This window comes from Bufo gargarizans, chromosome 6 (assembly GCF_014858855.1).
Source record: "Bufo gargarizans isolate SCDJY-AF-19 chromosome 6, ASM1485885v1, whole genome shotgun sequence".
Taxonomy (NCBI): domain Eukaryota; kingdom Metazoa; phylum Chordata; class Amphibia; order Anura; family Bufonidae; genus Bufo; species Bufo gargarizans.
The window spans coordinates 377388778-377410629 of record NC_058085.1 but is presented as its reverse complement, the minus strand read 5'-3'; the positions used below and the strand labels follow the sequence as shown (position 1 = coordinate 377410629).

Sequence of the window (21852 nt, the reverse complement as noted above, 5' to 3'; positions counted from 1 at the left end):
GTACAACACCACGGGTCCCAGATAGGTGACAACAATGAGCACCCTGGGATGCCTGCTGTGGTTGGTCTTCCTCCTCCTTAAAGCCACATTCCTCCTCTGACTCCTCTTCCTCATACTCCTCTTGCAGCGTTGCCGCAGGTCCGGCAAGCGAGGATGACAAGGCTGTTTCTGGTGGTGATGGTGACCACAACTCTTCCTCTTCATGCTCATCTACAGCCTGATCCAGCACTCTTCGCAGGGCACGCTCCAAGAAGAAAACAAATGGGATGAGGTCGCTGATAGTGCCTTTGGTGTGACTGACTAGGTTTGTCACCTCCTCAAAAGGACGCATGAACCTACAGGCATTGCGCATTAGCGTCCAGTAACGTGGCAAAAAAATTCCCAGCTCCGCAGAGGCTGTCCTAGCACCCCGGTCATACAAATACTCGTTGACGGCTTTTTCTTGATGGAGCAGGCGGTCGAACATTAGGAGTGTTGAATTCCAACGTGTCGGGCTGTCGCAAATCAAGCGCCTCACTGGCATGTTGTTTCGGTGCTGAATGTCTGAAAAGTGCGCCATGGCAGTGTAGGAACGCCTGAAATGGCCACACACCTTCTTGGCCTGCTTGAGGACGTCCTGTAAGCCTGGGTACTTAGACACAAAGCGTTGTACGATGAGATTCAACACATGTGCCATGCGCGGCACATGTGACAACTTGCCCAAATTCAATGCCGCCAACAAATTGCTTCCATTGTCACACACCACTTTGCCGATCTCCAGTTGGTGCGGGGTCAGACACTGATCCACCTGTGCGTTCAGGGCGGACAGGAGTGCTGGTCCGGTGTGGCTCTCTGCTTTCAGGCAAGTCAACCCCAAGACAGCGTGACACTGTCATATCCAGGATGTGGAATAGCCCCTGGGGAGCTGGGGGGATTCAGTTGATGTGCAGCCAGACGCCGCTGCAGAAGAGGACTCAGCCGAGGAGGTTATGGAAGAGGATGGAGTAGGAGGAGTAGAGGAGGTGGCAGTAGGCCTGCCTGCAAGTCGTGGCGGTGTCACCAACTTTGCTGCAGAGCCACGCATTCCATGCTTGGCAGCCGTCAGCAGGTTGACCCAATGCGCAGTGTAGGTGATATACCTGCCCTGACCGTGCTTTGCAGACCAGGTATCAGTGGTCAGATGTACCCTTGCCCCAACACAGTATGCCAGAGATGCCATGACTTCCTTTTCAATTACTGAGTAGAGGTTTGGGATTGCCTTATTTGAAAAAAAAATTTGTCCGGGTACCTTCTACTGTGGTGAAGGCCTCATACTCCACCAGCTGGTATGGTAAAAGCTGGCGGGCTAAGAGTTCCGTCAAGCCAGCTGTCAGACGCCGGGCAAGGTGGTGACTCTGTGACATTGGCTTCTTACGCTCAAACATTTCCTTTACAGACACCTGACTGTGGGCAGATGAGATGGAACTGCTGAAGGTGAGAGGCGGAGTGGCGGGTGATTGAGAGGGGGCAAGGAGGACAGCAGTGGTTGACGTGGCTGAAGATGCTGGACCAGGAGGAGGATGGTGGCTTTGAGTTTGTGTGCTGCTTCTACTCATGTGTTGATCCCATAGGCGTTTGTGATGTGAGATCATGTGCCTTCGCAAAGCAGTTGTACCGAGGGGGGTGTTGGATTTCCCACAACTCAGTTTCTTTTGGCGCAGGTTACAAATGGCATCGCTGTTGTCAGAGGCAGACACACAAAAATAATACCACACTGCTGAGCTTTGCAATGACGGCATTCTGGTGGTGGCACAGCATGCGTTGATTGGCGTGCTGTCTGGCTGACCCCGGGTGCCGATACATGCTGTCTGACTGTGCCACTAGCTCCTTGCGACGACCTCCCCCTGCTTCCAACTTGTCTCCTCTTTCTCTCTGTCTCCCCATCTGAACTTTCCCCCTGTTCTTCTTCTCTTCGAGCAGGCACCCACGTGGCATCCACGGACACATCGTCATCATCAACCGCTTCACTTGTATCTGACACCTCAGCAAAGGAAGCAGCAGCGGGTACAACATCATCATCATCACACTGTACGTCCATGTGTGTAATGCTGCCTGACTGAGACATATCCCTGTTATCCACATCCTCTGGCAATAATGGTTGCGCATCACTAATTTCATCCAACTGATGTGTAAATAACTCCTCTGAGGGATCAAGTGAAGCGGCTGTGGTGGCAGTGGTGGTGGTGGTGGCGGCGGGCGGGAGAGTGGTGACCAAAGCTGAGCTGGAGGAGGATGGTGCATCAAGGTTCTTAGCGGAAGCTGTTGAAGATTGGGTGTCCTGTGTAAGCCAGTCAACTATTTTCTCAGAATTTTTTGGGTTCAGGGTACGTGGCCTCTGAACACTGGGCATTATTCCAGGGCCAGTGGAAATCAGAGCACCACGGCCACGACGGCCCCTGCGGGGTGGCCTGCCTCTGCCTGACATTTTTTTTTTAGATAAGTGGTTTATGCGTGCAAGGTACTGTGCCACCCTATATAAGTTGTGGGCAGTGGGCACAGTACAGTCTGTGTGGGCCTGACGCACACGGCTTGCAATTTGCAAAAGTGAAAATATCACAGAAATTTTTTTAATAGAATTTTTTTTATCTGCAAGGTATTTGAGTGAGTGACACCCTGTAACGGTATGAGTGGAGGCCTAGCCACTAGCCAGTGGCCACAATACAGTCTGTGTGGGCCTGACACACACGGGCTTGCTGATGTGATTAGATCACAGAAAAATATTAAATAGATTTATTTTTTTTATCTGCAAGGTATTTTCTGTCACCCCCTGTATGGATGGTGCACACAGTGCTGTCTGTGACTGAGCCTGCAGCCTCTCACACACCGGCAGCCAGGCAACTGCAATATATATATATAAAAAAAAAAAAAGCAGACTGATGTACCAGCCCTGAGAAGGGCTTTTTGGGATGCTGTCAGGACGCTGTCCTTACAGCAGATGAGTCTGTGGACACAGAACACTGGCCTAGCTAACGCTTTCCCTATTAGATCAGCAGCAGCAGCCGCACTGTCCCTCCTCTCTCTGTGACTGCAGCTTCCGAATGAATCTAAAATAGCTGCTGTCCGGGAGGTGGGAGGGTCTGGGAGGGAGGGTCTGCTGCTGATTGGCTGGAATGTGTCTGCTGACTGTGAGGTACAGGGTCAAAGTTTACTCAATGATGATGTATAGGGGGCGGACCGAACATCGCATATGTTCGCCTGCAGCGGCGTACGTGAAAAAGCAATGTTCGCCGGGAACTATTCGCCGGCAAACTATTCGGAACATCACTAACCTTCAGTACTCCAGCTGTTGTGAAACTACAATTCCCAGCATGCTCCATTCATTTTTATGAGAGTTCTTAGAAGAGCAGAGCCAGTATGCATGCTGGGATTTGTAGTTTTACAACGGCTGCAGTGCTGGAGGTTGTCCACCCCTGTTCTAGTCAGTACACACCATGCAGAGAAGGAAGGTGATAATGTATTGATACATTTCCATAAGGAATAACAGAGGAAGGCCACAGTGCAATAACCCTTTCCGTCACTGCTTGTCTAATAATCGCCAGAATGTCTACAATAGTCTGTGACTGAGAGTGGGTCCGCGGGGATCACAGATGTTGGGGCTTCTCTGAACTGAAGATGTCTACCTCAGTCCTGGGACACTTTAGGTACTGATAGTCGACAGGTCAGGACCACATCTACTACATGTTTACCTGGCACAGGTCCACCAGCCAGGGGTCGCTTCCCTTCTCCGTGTATCCGTGGACAATGAACACAGACTTTCTTCTGCACTCAAAATTGGATTCATTAAACGTGGAGTGATTTCTGGCACTGACAACCTGGAAGAAAGGAGCAGAGACAACCACAAAGTCCTTAACAGTGACCAGTGTAGTACAGGAACTAATGACCCCTGTACTACAGGAACTAATGACCCCTGTACTATAGGAACTAATGACCCCTGTACTATAGGAACTAATGACCCCTGTACTATAGGGACTAATGACCCCTGTACTACAGGAACTAATGAGCCCTGTACTATAGGAACTAATGACCCCTGTACTACAGGAACTAATGACCCCTGTACTATAGGGACTAATGACCCCTGTACTACAGGAACTAATGAGCCCTGTACTATAGGAACTAATGACCCCTGTACTACAGGAACTAATGACCCCTGTACTACAGGAACTAATGACCCCTGTACTATAGGAACTAATGACCCCTGTACTACAGGAACTAATGACCCCTGTACTATAGGAACTAATGACCCCTGTACTACAGGAACTAATGACCCCTGTACTATAGGAACTAATGACCCCTGTACTACAGGAACTAATGACCCCTGTACTATAGGAACTAATGACCCCTGTACTACAGGAACTAATGACCCCTGTACTACAGGAACTAATGACCCCTGTACTATAGGAACTAATGACCCCTGTACTACAGGAACTAATGACCCCTGTACTATAGGAACTAATGACCCCTGTACTACAGGAACTAATGACCCCTGTACTATAGGAACTAATGACCCCTGTACTACAGGAACTAATGACCCCTGTACTATAGGAACTAATGACCCCTGTACTATAGGAACTAATGACCCCTGTACTATAGGGACTAATGACCCCTGTACTACAGGAACTAATGAGCCCTGTACTATAGGAACTAATGACCCCTGTACTACAGGAACTAATGACCCCTGTACTATAGGGACTAATGACCCCTGTACTACAGGAACTAATGAGCCCTGTACTATAGGAACTAATGAACCCCTGTACTACAGGAACTAATGACCCCTGTACTACAGGAACTAATGACCCCTGTACTATAGGAACTAATGACCCCTGTACTACAGGAACTAATGACCCCTGTACTATAGGAACTAATGACCCCTGTACTACAGGAACTAATGACCCCTGTACTATAGGAACTAATGACCCCTGTACTACAGGAACTAATGACCCCTGTACTACAGGAACTAATGACCCTTGTACTACAGGAACTAATGACCCCTGTACTACAGGAACTAATGACCCCTGTACTACAGGAACTAATGACCCCTGTACTACAGGAACTAATGACCCCTGTACTACAGGAACTAATGACCCCTGTACTACAGGAACTAATGACCCCTGTACTACAGGAACTAATGACCCCTGTACTACAGGAACTAATGACCCCTGTACTATAGGTTTAATGATCTCTGTACTATAGGAACTAATGACCCCTGTACTATAGGAACTAATGACCCCTGTACTATAGGAACTAATGACCCCTGTACTATAGGAACTAATGACCCCTGTACTACATGAAACTAATGACCCCTGCACTACAGGAACTAATGACCCCTGTACTACAGGAACTAATGACCCCTGTAATACAGGAACTAATGACCCCTGTACTACAGGAACTAATGACCCCCCTGTACTACAGGAACTAATGACCCCTGTACTATAGGAACTAATGACCCCTGTACTACAGGAACTAATGACCCCTGTACTACAGGAACTAATGACCCCTGTACTACAGGAACTAATGACCCCTGTACTACAGGAACTAATGACCCCTGTACTACAGGAACTAATGACCCCTGTACTACAGGAACTAATGACCCCTGTACTACAGGAACTAATGATCCCTGTACTATAGGTTTAATGACCCCTGTACTATAGGTTTAATGACCCCTGTACTATAGGAACTAATAACCCTTGTACTATAGGAAATAATGACCCCTGTACTACAGGAACTAATAACCCCTGTACTATAGGAACTAATAACCCTTGTACTACAGGAACTAATGACCCCTGTACTACAGGAACTAATGACCCCTGTACTACAGGAACTATTGACCCCTGTACTACAGGAACTAATGATCCCTGTACTATAGGTTTAATGACCCCTGTACTATAGGTTTAATGACCCCTGTACTATAGGAACTAATAACCCCTGTACTACAGGAACTAATGACCCCTGTACTACAGGAACTAATGACCCCTGTACTATAGGAATTAATGACCCCTGTACTATAGGAATTAATGACCCCTGTACTATAGGGACTAATGACCCCTGTACTACAGGAACTAATGACCCCTGTACTACAGGAACTAATGATCCCTGTACTATAGGAATTAATGACCCCTGTACTATAGGGACTAATGGCCACTGTACTATAGGAACTAATAACCCCTGTACTATAGGGACTAATGACCCCTGTACTACAGGAACTAATGACCCCTGTACTATAGGGACTAATGACCCCTGTACTATAGGAATTAATGACCCCTGTACTATAGGGACTAATGACCCCTGTACTACAGGAACTAATGACCCCTGTACTATAGGAATTAATGACCCCTGTACTATAGGGACTAATGGCCACTGTACTATAGGTTTAATGACCCCTGTACTATAGGAACTAATAACCCCTGTACTACAGGAACTAATGACCCCTGTTCTATAGGAATTAATGACCCCTGTACTATAGGGACTAATGATCCCTGTACTATAGGGACTAATGACCCCTGTACTACAGGAACTAATGACCCCTGTACTATAGGAATTAATGACCCCTGTACTATAGGGACTAATGATCCCTGTACTATAGGGACTAATGACCCCTGTACTACAGGAACTAATGACCCCTGTACTACAGGAATTAATGACCCCTGTACTATAGGGACTAATGACCCCTGTACTACAGGAACTAATGACCCCTGTACTATAGGAATTAATGACCCCTGTACTACAGGAACTAATGACCCCTGTACTATAGGAATTAATGACCCCTGTGCAATAGGGACTAATGACCCCTGTGCAATAGGGACTAATGACTTGTGGACTATAAGGACCAAAGACCTGAGTACTATAGCGACTAATGACCCATGTACTATAGGTGCAATGTGCTGCCCGCAGGGCCGATTGTGTCCCAGGTTTTTAAGACCGCCGAGTGGTGTGGTGCAGCCTTAACAGTCTCTGTGGGTGTCATGGTGCTCCTACCTGGATACTGTTGCTCCCCAGGGTTAGGCTCCAAAGCAATAAAGGAGAGAATAACGGTGAAGGTAGAGAACAAGTTGAGTCCAGACTTTATAACGTTCAACAGCTTTACTTGAATAATTTTGCATTCAGACAAAAGTCAGGCTTGTTATTGGTTCCAGCAGGTTTTGGCATAAAAGGCCAGGCAAACATGAGTATTCTGCTTTATCTCTCTCTGCTGTGCTAAACTCAGCTTTAGTCTGGCAGCTGGAGTTTAGGACTGTTCTAATACCTCTGGAGTGGGGTGACTTTGGTTGTTGACCCCCTCGCAATGCTCCATCCGTAAATCGATAAGGAGTCATGGTGCTCTATAAGCTGCTTCCCTCTGCAGGGACTACTGCTGCAGGAGGGGGGCTTCCCCTCACTGCTACATCTTGGCATAACTGCCTCAGACGCCACTGACTAAACACTTCTTCCTCCCTTGGTAGTAAATAGGACTAGCCCACTTCAGCCCAAAAGGGGGAGAATGGAATGGTAAGTTCCATTCTATCTAAAGATCTCTCTTATATATACTGGCACCTGCTGGTGGACCAGGCACACTACATGAACATAACAGTTACATAACAAAACTATGACTGCACAATGTAAGAGGACCTGGAATAATTACACAGGTGACATTAATGTTAGCCTATCAGAGACAGTAGCAGGGTGTAGAAATGGTAATACCACTCAGTGGCATTACATAGGGACTAATGACCCCTGGACTGTAGGGGGCTAATGAACTCTGTACTGTAAGGGCTAATGATCTCTATATAGCACCCGATGACACGTTTTTGGCTCAGTCTAAGGCTCCATTCACACGTCCGCAATTTAGTTCCGCATTTTGCGGAACGGAATTGCAGACCCATTCATTTCTATGGGGCAGCGCACTTCCGGGTCCACACTTCCGTTCCACAAAAAAATAGAACATGTCCTATTCTTGTCCGCAATTGCAGACAAGAACAGGCATATTCTATTAGTAAAACAAATGGTATTTAGTGTGAAAGACTAGACAAAAGCAGTGGTGCCCTTAATGGAGTAGGTTCAATCTCCTTAATGACAAAGTAAACAATAGATGCGGGAACCGCGCTATGTATTGGTGGTTTATGACAGTCGTTAGAACAAAATCCCGTAAAAGTGGGGAACTGAATTCACATCCAGCTTTCGGAAGTAACAGTCACAGGTACGTTATTCACATACAGAAAAGCTGCTATACACCTCCAGCCGGTCATCAGATCCCACCTTGAGCCACCGACCACTGATTCCAACACCGGGTCAAAATGCCTTCACAAAAAGGATAAAAAGATCCCGCAGCCCCTGAAGAAGCTAATTGCGAAACCCGGGTCGGGCATTCTTATGTGCATGTGAATAACTTTGAATTTGTGAGTACAATAAAACCTTTGTTACCTTTGAACATTGAGGGTACTGCACCATCTTTTTATCCTTTTTGTGAAGGCATTTTGACCTGATGTTGGAATCAGCGGTCGGTGGCTCAAGGCGGGATCTGATGACCGGCTGGAGGTGTATAGCAGCTTTCCTTTATGTGATATTCCAAGGAGCTATTTTCAGCGCCATTCCTTCATTTGGGCCTCACGACAAGCCCGCTTGAAGAGAGACATGAGATCTTGTGCCCTGATTCCCAAACTCTTGAGCATCCACAGTCACAAGAAGATGACGGTGGGGAACGGCAGTTAGTGTTTCACGAGGTGGCTAATGATGATGATGAGACACAGTTGCCAATAATTCAATGGCAATTAGTGTCTCAAGCGGTTAATGATGAGGATGCGACACAGTTGTCAATTACTGAGGTTGTTGTTCGGTCAACAAGTCAGAAGGATGAGCAGAGTGAGGAAGTGGAAGAGGATGTGGTGGACGATGAAGTCACTGACCCAACCTGGGAAGATGGCAAGCCGAGCGAGGTCAGCAGTACAGAGGGGGAGGGATCCGCAGCACCGCAACAGGCTGGAAGAGGCAGTGGGGTGGCGAAAGAGAGAAGGCGGGCCACACCAAACAGGCCCGCAACTGTTCCCCAGAGCACACTCTTGCAGAAATCTCCCTTGCCAAGGGTTAGGTGTTCCGCAGTCTAGCGCTTTTTTGAGAAAAGTGCGGAATTGTAATTTGCAACCTGTGCCATACAAAAATGAGCAGGGACATGAACACTAGCAACCTCACCACCACCAGCATGATCCGCCACATGGCATCAAAGCACCATAATAGGTGGGCCGAATGCCTGGGTCCACAATCAGCATCTGCGGGTCACACCACTGCCTCCTCTTCCCCTGTGTTATGTGCTGGCTAATCGCTGTCAAAGGCGCAGGCCCGGATGCCTCCAGCCCTGCACCTGGACCTTCGCAAGCACCATCAGCTAGCACATCCAGTTCTGTGTCCCAGAGCAGCACACAAATGTCCTTACCCCAGGCAATTGAACGCAAGCGCAAATACCCAGCCACCCACCCACAGGCCATGGCACTAAATGCACAACTTTCCAAATTACTGGCCCTGGAAATGTTGCCATTTAGGCTTGCGGACACTGAGGTTTTCTACAGCATGATGTCGGAGGCCGTCCCTCGTTACACAGTCCCCAGCCCCTACAATTTCTAACAGTGTGCCTGCCTTACACCAACATGTGTCCTGTAACATCACCCGTGCCCTGACCAACGCAGTTACTGGGAATGTCCACTTAACCACTGACACATGGACAAGTGCTTTTGCCCAAGGACGCTACATTTCCCTGACGGCACACTGCGTGAATGTTGTGGAGGCCGGAAGTGAGTCGTACCCTATGATTCCTGTTATATAGGGACTAATCATCCCTGTACTATAGGGACTAATGACACCTGTATTATAGGGACTAATGATCCCTGTACTATAGAGACAAATGATCCCTGTACTATAGGGACTAATGATCCCTGTACTATAGGGACTAATGATCCCTGTACTATAGAGACTAATGATCCCTGTACTATAGGGACTAATGATCCCTGTACTATAGGGACTAATGATCCCTGTACTATAGAGACTAATGATCCCTGTACTATAGGGACTAATGATCCCTGTACTATAGGGACTAATGACCCCTGTACTATAGGGACTAATGATCCCTGTACTATAGGGACTAATGATCCCTGTTCTATAGGGACTAATGACCCCTGTACTATGAGGACTAATGACCCCTGGACTATGGGACTAATGACCCCTGGAGTATAGGGATTAATGACTCCTGTACTATAGGGACTATGGGGACTAATGATCCCTGTACTATAGGGACTAATGATCCCTGTACTATAGGGACTAATGATCCCTGTACTATAGGGACTAATGATCCCTGTATTATAGGGACTAATGATCCCTGTACTATAGAGACTAATGATCCCTGTACTATAGGGACTAATGATCCCTGTACTATAGGGACTAATGATCCCTGTACTATAGAGACTAATGATCCCTGTACTATAGGGACTAATGATCCCTGTACTATAGGGACTAATGATCCCTGTACTATAGGGACTAATGATCCCTGTACTATAGGGACTAATGACCCCTGTACTATAGGGACTAATGATCCCTGTACTATAGGGACTAATGATTCCTGTTCTATAGGGACTAATGACCCCTGTACTATGAGGACTAATGACCCCTGGACTATGGGACTAATGACCCCTGGAGTATAGGGATTAATGACTCCTGTACTATAGGGACTATGGGGACTAATGATCCCTGTACTATAGGGACTAATGATCCCTGTACTATAGGGACTAATGATCCCTGTACTATAGGGACTAATGACCCCTGTACTATAGGGACTAATGATCCCTGTACTATAGGGACTAATGATCCCTGTTCTATAGGGACTAATGACCCCTGTACTATGAGGACTAATGACCCCTGGACTATGGGACTAATGACCCCTGGAGTATAGGGATTAATGACTCCTGTACTATAGGGACTAATGACTCGTGTACTATAGGGACTAATGACACCTGTACTATAGGGACTAATGATCCCTGTATTATAGGGACTAATGATCCCTGTACTGTAGGGACAAATTACCTCTATACTATAGGGACTAATGATCCCTGTACTATAGGGACTAATGATCCCTGTACTATAGGGACTAATGTTCCCTTTACTATAGGGTCTAATGACTCCTGTACTATAGGGACTAATAATCCCTGTACTATAGGGACTAATGACCCCTGTACTATAGGGACTAATGACCCCTGTACTATAGGGACTAATGATCCCTGTACTATATGAACTAATGACCCCTGTACTATAGGGACTAATGATCCCTGTACTATAGAGACTAATGATCCCTGTACTATAGGGACTAATGATCCCTGTACTATGGGGACTAATGATCCCTGTACTAAAGGGACTAATGATCCCTGTACTATAGGGACTGATGATCCCTGTACTATAGGGACTAATGATTCCTGTATTATAGGAACTAATGATCCCTGTACTATAGAGACTAATGATCCCTGTACTATAGGGACTAATGATCCCTGTACTATAGGGACTAATGATCCCTGTACTATAGGGACTAATGATCCCTGTACTATAGGGACTAATGATCCCTGTACTATGGGGACTAATGATCCCTGTACTATGGGGACTAATGATCCCTGTACTATAGGGACTAATGATCCCTGTACTATAGGGACTAATGACCCCTGTACTATAGGGACTAACGATCCCTGTACTATAGGGACTAATGACCCCTGTACTATAGGGACTAATGATCCCTGTTCTATAGGGACTAATGACCCCTGTATTATAGGGACTAATGATCCCTGTACTGTAGGGACAAATTACCTCTGTACTATAGGGACTAATGATCCCTGTACTATAGGGACTAATGATCCCTGTACTATAGGGACTAATGATCCCTGTACTATAGGGACTAATGATTCCTGTACTATAGGGACTAATGATCCCTGTACTATAGGGACTAATGTTCCCTGTACTATAGGGTCTAATGACTCCTGTACTATAGGGACTAATAATCCCTGTACTATAGGGACTAATGACCCCTGTACTATAGGGACTAATGACCCCTGTACTATAGGGACTAATGACCCCTGTACTATAGGGACTAATGATCCCTGTACTATAGAGACTAATGATCCCTGTACTATAGGGACTAATGATCCCTGTACTATAGGGACTAATGATCCCTGTACTATAGGGACTAATGATCCCTGTATTATAGGGACTAATGATCCCTGTACTATAGAGACTAATGATCCCTGTACTATAGGGACTAATGATCCCTGTACTATAGGGACTAATGATCCCTGTACTATAGAGACTAATGATCCCTGTACTATAGGGACTAATGATCCCTGTACTATGGGGACTAACGATCCCTGTACTATAGGGACTAATGATCCCTGTACTATAGGGACTAATGATCCCTGTACTATAGGGACTAATTACCCCTGTACTATAGGGACTAATGATCCCTGTACTATAGGGACTAATGACCCCTGTACTATAGGGACTAATGATCCCTGTTCTATAGGGACTAATGACCCCTGTACTATGAGGACTAATGACCCCTGGACTATGGGACTATGACCCCTGTACTATAGGGTCTAATTATCCCTGTACTATAGGGATTAATGACTCCTGTACTATAGGGACTAATGATCCCTGTACTATAGGGACTAATGACCCCTGGAGTATAAGGACTAATGACCCCTGTACTATAGGGACTAATGACCCCTGGAGTATAAGGACTAATGACCCCTGTACTATAGGGACTAATGACCCCTGTACTATAGGGACTAATGACCCCTGTACTATAGGGACTAATGATCCCTGTACTATAGGGACTAATGACCCCTGTACTATAGGGACTAATGATCCCTGTACTATAGGGACTAATGACCCCTGGAGTATAAGGACTAATGACCCCTGTACTATAGGGACTAATGACCCCTGGAGTATAAGGACTAATGACCCCTGTACTATAGGGACTAATGACCCCTGTACTATAGGGACTAATGATCCCTGTACTATAGGGACTAATGATCCCTGTACTATAGGGACTAATGATCCCTGTACTATAGGGACTAATGACCCCTGGAGTATAAGGACTAATGACCCCTGTACTATAGGGACTAATGACCCCTGTACTATAGGGACTAATGATCCCTGTACTATAGGGACTAATGACCCCTGTACTATAGGGACTAATGATCCCTGTACTATAGGGACTAATGATTCCTGTTCTATAGGGACTAATGACCCCTGTACTATGAGGACTAATGACCCCTGGACTATGGGACTAATGACCCCTGGAGTATAGGGATTAATGACTCCTGTACTATAGGGACTAATGACTCCTGTACTATAGGGACTAATGACCCCTGTACTATAGGGACTAATGATCCCTGTACTATAGGGACTAATGATTCCTGTTCTATAGGGACTAATGACCCCTGTACTATGAGGACTAATGACCCCTGGACTATGGGACTAATGACCCCTGGAGTATAGGGATTAATGACTCCTGTACTATAGGGACTATGGGGACTAATGATCCCTGTACTATAGGGACTAATGACCCCTGTACTATAGGGACTAATGATGCCTGTACTATAGGGACTAATGATCCCTGTACTATAGGGACTAATGACCCCTGTACTATAGGGACTAATGATACCTGTACTATATGGACTAATGACCCCTGGAGTATAAGAACTAATGACCCCTGTACTATAGGGACTAATGACCCCTGGAGTATAAGGACTAATGACCCCTGTACTATAGGAACTAATGACCCCTGGACTATATGGAGATGAGTTGAGTTTGTGTTGGATGAGGAGGAAGATGGAATGTGGATGGGTGAAGGATGATGAGGTGATGAGAAGGATGATGGGAGGATGAGTAGGAGGGTAAGGTCAGGATAATGAGAGAATGAACTAGAGAGGATGATGGGGGTAGGAATGCAACCTTCACAGCTAGACTTTCATGGTGTTCACTACGGCACAGAGTATTTCAGGAGTGGGTTGTGCTCACCTGATATTTCTGGGGGTTTTTCACTGTGAACATGAAGAACTGAGTGTTGATCTCTTCTGGAGTTTGTGGAAAGATGGAGATCGGCCTGGTCAGTGACCAGTACGGAGGATCGTTAGAGGCGCATCCAATGTCATCACGGCAAACCGTCTTCCCTTCACCGGAAAGAAAAGAGGCGCGTTATATATCCTGTGAGGTCACTGTTCACACAGCGCAGGAATCTAACCACTGCCGCTCATCCTCCAGTTACACCCAGCAGAGACCATTACCCTTAGGCTGGGTTCACACCTGAGCGTTTTACAGCGCGTACGATCGCGCTGTAAAACGCCCGACGCTCAAAAAAGGACATGAGCGACTTTGGGGCGTTTTGACTCGCGTTTGTGGCCATAGGACACTGTAGTCAATCACACAAACGCGCGTAAAACGCGTGTTTACTATTACCAAAAACGTGCATAAAAATGCGCGACAAAAACGCGCGTAAAACGAGCGTTTGCGCAACTCTCAGGTGTGAACCCAGCCTTAGGGCTCATGCACACGACTGTTGTTGTTTTGCAGTCAACAAAAAATGGATACAGGCCGTGTGCGCTTCGCCTATCCTTGTCCGTAATGTGAACAATAATAGGACATGTTCTATTTTTTGGGCGGAACAGCCATGCGGATATACGGACACGGAATGCACTCGGGTCATTACCGTTTATTTTTTTGCGGCCTTATTGAAGTGAATGGTTACGCTAATGGGCTGCAAAAGAAACGGAACGGACACAGAAAATAAATACGTTCATGTGCCTGAGCCCCTATGTGGTTTGCAGTCCAGCAGTACTTAAAGGGGCTCACCCAAGACTAATGTAAAAAATGAGAATCAGACGTCACACAGAACACGACAAGAGCCGGCCCCGTGCCCAGTGTTGGACTGGGCTGTCTAGGGCCACCAGTAAAATATGGACACATCCAAGTATTACCTGCTGACACAGCGGCTGACACTACAAGATGACTGACTGTGCGGTCCCTGGGAGAGGAGGACACTGGCGGTCCTGCCTCTGTACTACAAGTCATCGCAGCCACGTCAACCAGTCTATAGTCATAAACTGGGCAGTTTCTTAACCCCTTCAGGACATTTTTCACCTTCCAGGCAGAGCCTATTTTGTCAGATCTGACCTGTGTCCCTTTATGTGGACATAACTCGGGAACGCCTTTACTTATCCGAGCCGTTCTGAGATTGGTTTCTCTGGACACAATGTACTTTATGTTAAAGCTAAATTTTGTTGATATGTTTTACCTTTATTTATAAAAAAGAATCCAAGATTTATGGAGAATTAGCTATTTTCTAAATTTGAGCCTGTCTCATTTTAAGGCGGATAGAAACACCTCAGAAAATACTTATCAGTTTAGAAACTACTCTCCTCACGTTATTCAAAACCGATTTTACAAACGTGGAGGCCAAATTTCTAAATGTCACTTTCTTTGCAGCTTTTACATTTGAATCCATTTTTTCCTGTCAGGCAGAGAGGGTTAACAGCCAAACACACTTCAATATGTATGACCCTGATTCTACAGTTTTCAGAAACACCCCATGTGTGGTCAGTAGAGATGAGCGAATCAAAGCTGACAAAGTGGAATTCGATCCGAATTTCAGGAAAAATTTGATTCGCACCAAAGCCGAATTTCCTCACGCTTCGTGGTAACGAATCGCATTTTTTCTAAAATGGCTTCTGCATGTGTTAGGACATGGAACAAAGAACTCTGGGAAGGCGGGATCACCCATGATGCCATGCATGCAGCCAATCAGCAGCCAGCCAGCCCTGTGATGTCACAGCCCTATAAATAGCGGCAGCCTTCTTGGAGTCTTCCATTTTCCAGCGCACTTAGTGCAGGGAGAGACGTCAGCAGGCGCTAGGGACAGTGCGAGGAAAGACTTCATTGTGCTGAAAAAACAATTTACAAGTTCAGAGAAAGATTATTCAAGGTGCAGGGAAAGGACAGGGAGGAATCATCCACAGAATTTCTGTAGAACAGGGTTCAGTCGGGGAGGTTACAGCCTGGGGAATAGGACCAATCCTATTACACCTTGCTGCACTGACTGCGCATCCACATTGCCATTATACAGCTCTGTAATTCCAGCAAACCGTTCTTATTAGGGTGCAAGTTCTGTGTGATACCGGCATTAACAGGGTTATTACAGGAGATATTTCTAAGTCTTATTTGCCCTTGTGCGGTGCAGTTGTTCTAAAGTATTTTTTGGCGTGTATTAGATGGAAAAAAGGGCTTATTAGCCGTTGTGTGGTGAAGTTTGAAAATTACAGCCCTTTTGTGGCGTGTATTAGTGGCAAAAGTAAAGCATATTTGCTGTTCAGCGGTGCAGTTATCTGTTTTAAAGCCATTTTTGCCATGTATTAGTGGCAAAATCAAAATGTATTTGCCGTTCAGCGGTGCAGTTACTGTATATTATTTAAAGCCTTTTGTGGCGTGTATTACCGTAAAAAGAAAAAATATATTTGCCATTCAGCGGTAGTATTTTAAAGCCATTTTTGCAGTGTATTAGTGGCAATCCAAAAATATTTTTGCCGTTCTGTGGTGCAGCTAAATGTTTGAAAGCCCTTTTTTGCGTGTATTAGTGGCACCAAAAAAGTATTTGCCGTTGTGTTAATTTTTTTTTTTTATCTAACAGTATGTCAGACAGAGAAGTGCCAGGCCCTGCACAGGGGAGTGGCAGAGGCCTAAATGTTTCTGGCGCAGGCACAGGTCACAGCAGAGTAAGGGGCCGTGGCAGCAGGAGTCGCAGCGAGAGGCCTGAGCTCCTGGTGTCATCTAGCGGTCGTGTCTTGCCCAACAACCCAGCGGTTCTTGATTGGTTAACTCGGTCATCCACTTCATCCCAAGTGACATCAGACACCCCCTAGCCAAGAGTCGGTGGGTTCATCTGACACAACGATTAGTCGGCATGGCCCGGGAGCAGGCCCTTTGCCCCCACCTGTCTTGAACCTTCCCCTGTCATTCTCAGTTCCCTCACTGCGAGAAGTATTATACTGTATGCCGTAGGCTTGGCTCCACTTTTCAGCGAGGAGGAGCTACTAGAGGACAGTCGGCAGCTACTGGCCAGCCAAGATCTGGAGGAGACATCCGCCGCTTCCTCTGGTAGGCTGGAAAGTAGTGATGAGGAGAGTGGCGGGGGAGCTGGTGTTGTGAGCGGTCAGGCTACTGACCTAGAGACGGTTGAGGAGGAGATCAGTGACGTGCAGACAGTACTCGTGATGATGATGTAGCTGATCACACCTAGGAGCCGGGTGAATAAGGGGCTTTATCATCGAGATAAGAGGGGGGCAGCCCGTGAGGCATAGCTGGAGCCAGCAAGTCGCTAGCGTGGCCGGGAGTCAGCAGGGTGTCAGCAGTGGGAGGTCGGGAGCCAAATGTGCCTGACGTAGACTACCTGCTTCGCAGGAGCCTACCTGCCCGAAAAGTAGCTGTGCCTGGATTCACGGAAGCAGCGGAGATAGAAGTCAGTCAGTGCATAGTGTTGGGGGTAAAATAACCTACTCAGCGTTGTGGCAGTTTCTTGTTAAGCCTCTGTAGGAGGTAAACATGGCCATATGTAGAATCTGTGGGCAGAAGGTGATGCGTGGCCAGAGTGCCAATGTTGGCACCATGGCCCTGCGTCAACATATGCAGCGTCACCATAAAGTGGCCTGGGAGAACCGTGGCTCCGATGTGGTGGTCCAGCCTGCTGCAACACCCACTGGCATGCACCCGGTTTCAGGCAGTCAAGGCTCGACCACCTCAGCCGAAGGGAGCTGTCTGTCCTTCCCATCATCTAATGGTCCTGATGCTCCTGCACCTCCTCCTCCTCGTCAGTCATTCCATCAGCAATCGATCACTGAAGCGATTGCCAAGAGACAGCAATATGCGTGCACTCATCCAACGGCGCAGAAGCTGAACATGCTCCTGTCCAAATTGCTGGTGCTGCAGTCCCTCCCTTTCAAAGTGGTGGACTCTGCACCTTTCAGAGAACTGATGGCTTGTGCCGAGCCAAGGTGGAAAGTCCCAAGCCATCATTTCTTTGCCAAAAGGCAGTATCAGCCCTGCAGCACACACATGTAGAACATAAGGTTGGCCAGTCCTTGAGCTTGTCGGTGTCTGCCAAAGTGCACGGCAGCGCCGACGCGTGGAGCTGTAACTATGGTCAGGAACAATACATGTCCTTTACAGCCCACTGGGTGAATGTGGTTCCTGCACAGCCACACCAGCAACTTGGCCAGGTGATGCCATTTCCGCCTCCACATTCTCATGCCATTGGTCTTGCGACAATGTCTGCCTCTGCCTCCTCATCCTCCACCGTGACTTCAGACTCCACCGCAGGGACAATACACAGTGCCCCTCCAGCATACCAAATGTGCAGGGCATGGCGTTGTCACGCTGTTCTGCACCTCGTTTACCTGGGCGAACGGAGTCACACAGGGGAGGAACTGCTCCGCGTCCTTCATCAAGAAATCAAATCCTGTCTTCTTTCGCGACAACTCACAATCGGAACCATGGTGACCAACAATGGGAAGAACATGGTGTCGGCGCTGCATCAAGGCGGGCTGATCCATGCGCCCTGCATGGCACATGTGTTCAATCTGGTTGTCAAGCGGTTCCTGAAGTTTTCCACCCATCTGCAAGACATCCTAAAAATGTGTGACCATGAAACTTTGCATGCACTTCAGCCACTCGTACACCGCAAAGCACACCCTCCTTGAGCTGCAGCGGCAGAACGGCATCCCCCAACATAGGCTGATATGCGACGTTTCCACCTGTTGGAATTCCACCCTCTATATGTTGGACCGACTATACGAACAGACAAAGGCTATAAAGTATTTCTTGATGATCCAAGCGGACAGGAGTAATCCCCTGTGTAACTTCGATGTCAGCCAGTGGCAGCTCATGCGTGACACCAGCCGTTTGCTCAGGCCCTTGGAGGAGACCACATTATTTGTCAGTCGTTAGGACTACCGGATGTATGTCATTTTACTGCTTCATGTCCTGGAACAGATGCTGGTAACAATTGCTGGACAGGGGACTGGAGACGTGGCGCCTAGATCTCACGGCCACATGAGCCCTGTGGGGGCTGAACTGGAGGAGGAGGAGGACATTGGAGCACAAGCAATGTGTAGCGAAATAGGTGGTTTTTCAACACAGGTGACAGAAGAGGAGGAGCAGGAGCAGCCAGAGGAGCTACAGGGCGATGAGGAAGACGAGGCAGAGGACCCAGATCCACCGTGGCAGTATGCATTGGAGATGGAGGCAGGGAGTCCCTCCGAGTCACTTGCACACATGGCTCGATGCCTGCTCACTTGCTTGCGTAGTGACAGCTGAATTGTCACAAGTTGGCAGAGGGATGACTTCTGGCTCTCCAACTCGCTACCAGTCCAAAATGGCAGACTTTTTTACACCTGCTGAGAGGGAGGACAAACTGAACTACTACAGAGATATCCTATGAAGTCAGTTTGCCGCTGCCTATCTGCGCCATCGTCCATCCTCTCGCAGGTCTGACAGGGGGGGGGCTCTGCGCTCACGTTCCTCTGCCATGGCTGCTGTGGCAGAGTGGGGGGGGGGGGGTAGGAGCAGTACCAGCTCCATCAGCAGCAACTTGAGTCTAGAGTCACTGATAAGCAGCTTTCTTCACCCGCCTAGTGAAGAAACTACTCACCGGCAGCAGCTAGACCTGGAGCAGGACCTGAACCAGCAGGTGGTGACATACTTGGACAGCACCTTGCCACCCCACATTGAAGATCCGCTGGACTACTGGGCAGCCAAACTGGATTTGTGGCCGCAACTGGCAGAGTTTACCCTGGAAAAGCTGTCCTGCCCGGCCAGTAGTGTGGCATCAGAGCGGGTGTTTAGTGGAGAGGGGACCCAAGAAGAACTCGCCTGTCCACCCAAAATGTGGAGAGACTGACCTTTGTCAAGATAAATCAGGCGTGGATCAGCCAGGATTTCCACCCACCAATGCCCGATGCATCAGATTAGATCATCCATGGTGCCACACCAACATTTTGACAAATGAGCGGTTTCTTCTGGCTACCTGCCTCAGCTACTATTCTGATGCTGTCACCCTCCTGATGCTACACATCTGATACCAAGTGCTCTTTCTTTCACCAACCATCTTCAGTGGGTACTGGTATTACCAGCCACCTCCACAGTATGTCAACCTGCCACTCTGTGGCCTTCTGATGCTGCCGCCACCTCCAGACTCTGTCATAGTGCCACTCTGTGGTCTCCTCATGCTGCTGTCATCTCCACACTCTGTGATTGTGCCACTCTGCGGCCTACTGATGCTGCCGCCACCTCCAGACTCTGTCATTGTGCCACTCTGTGGTCTCCTCATGCTGCTGCCACCTCCACACTATGTCACCTTGCCACTCTGTGGCCTCCTGATGCTGCCACCACCTCCAGACTCTGTCATTGTGCCACTCTGTTGCCTCCTAATGCTGCCGCCACCTGCAGACTCTGTCATTGGGCCACTCTGTGACCTCCTGATGCAGCTGCCACCTCCAGACTCTGTCATTATGCTCCTCTGTGGTCTCCTCATGCTGCTGCCACCTCCACACTCCTTCATTGTGCTACTCTGCGGCCTCCTGATGCTGCCGCCACCTCCAGACTCTGTCATTGTGCCACTCTGTGGTCTCCTCATGCTGCTGCCACCTCCACACTATGTCACCTTGCCACTTTGTGGCCTCCTGATGCTGCCGCCACCTCCACATTCTGTCATTGTGCCAGTCTGTGGCCTCCTCATGCTGCTTCCACCTCACCACTATGTCATAGGGCCACTCTGTGGACTTATCATGCTGTTCCCACCCTCCCCACTTTATGACTGGCCCACTATTTTACCTTTCGGCCTGGCTGACATCATCATTTATTTGACAATTTTTCTGATCTGTCAGAAGGAAGGAAAAATGAGACACACAACGAATCCTGTCTGTGTAGCAGCTGTAAGGCCTGTATGGTCCTATCAGAATTGGGTTATGATTTGGTAGACAAAAGCAGGAGTGGGTACAAAACACAGAAGACATGCAAATATTCCATTCACATGTCATCTCTGTTTTGGATCCACTCCTGTTTTTTTGGGCATTAGCAACACTGATGGATTACTGACCAAATGCTGAACGAGTGAAGGCGGATGCTCCACAGACAGGATCCGGTTTTTGGGGTTATTGTTCTGGCGGATCAGAGGAAGGACAAAATAATCAGTGATGTCACCACAACCTTACTGCTGACCCCCTCTCCACTCTGTCGGGGGCTCTACTTGTATAAGCGTTTACTAGAACAGGTTCTGTAGACATCTATGTGGAATCAGCTGACGATGGTGTAAAAGGAGTGCGCTTCTCCTTGACGCTAACATCGACCTGTAAGGCTAAGTTCACACTTGAGTTATTTGGCCCCGTGACTGCCCAAATAAGTGAGGTGTGTAGTGATTCTAAGAGCGACGCTTGTCATCTGCATGTCATATGGACTCACAGTATTATTTCACTACCACAGCAGACTCCCTATGTGTGTTATTGCAAGGCACAGTGTTCTACACCGCTATAAAAGTACAGTACACCGCTATAGAGGCACAGTGTTCTACACCGCTATACAGGCACAGTGCTCTACACCGCTATACAGGCACAGTGCTCTACACCACTATACAGACACAGTGTACTACACCACTATACAGACACAGTGTACTACACCACTATACAGACACAGTGTTCTACACCGCTATACAGACACAGTGTACTACACCACTATACAGGCACAATGCTCTACACCGCTATACAGGCACAGTGTCCTACACCGCTATACAGGCAC

At 47.7% G+C, this 21852-nt stretch overlaps 1 protein-coding gene across 1 annotated transcript in view; it reads right to left on the bottom strand.

Annotated features, from left to right (window-relative positions):
* The window catches only part of LOC122941832 (pancreatic lipase-related protein 2-like), a 124539-nt gene that overhangs the window by 87591 nt on the left and 15096 nt on the right, over positions 1-21852 (bottom strand). The window contains exons 4-5 of the mRNA XM_044299291.1: positions 14035-14186; positions 3705-3830 (exon numbers count right to left, since the gene is read on the bottom strand). Coding sequence (XP_044155226.1) covers positions 3705-3830; positions 14035-14186 — 278 coding nt within the window. The remainder of the gene's footprint in view (positions 1-3704; positions 3831-14034; positions 14187-21852) is intronic.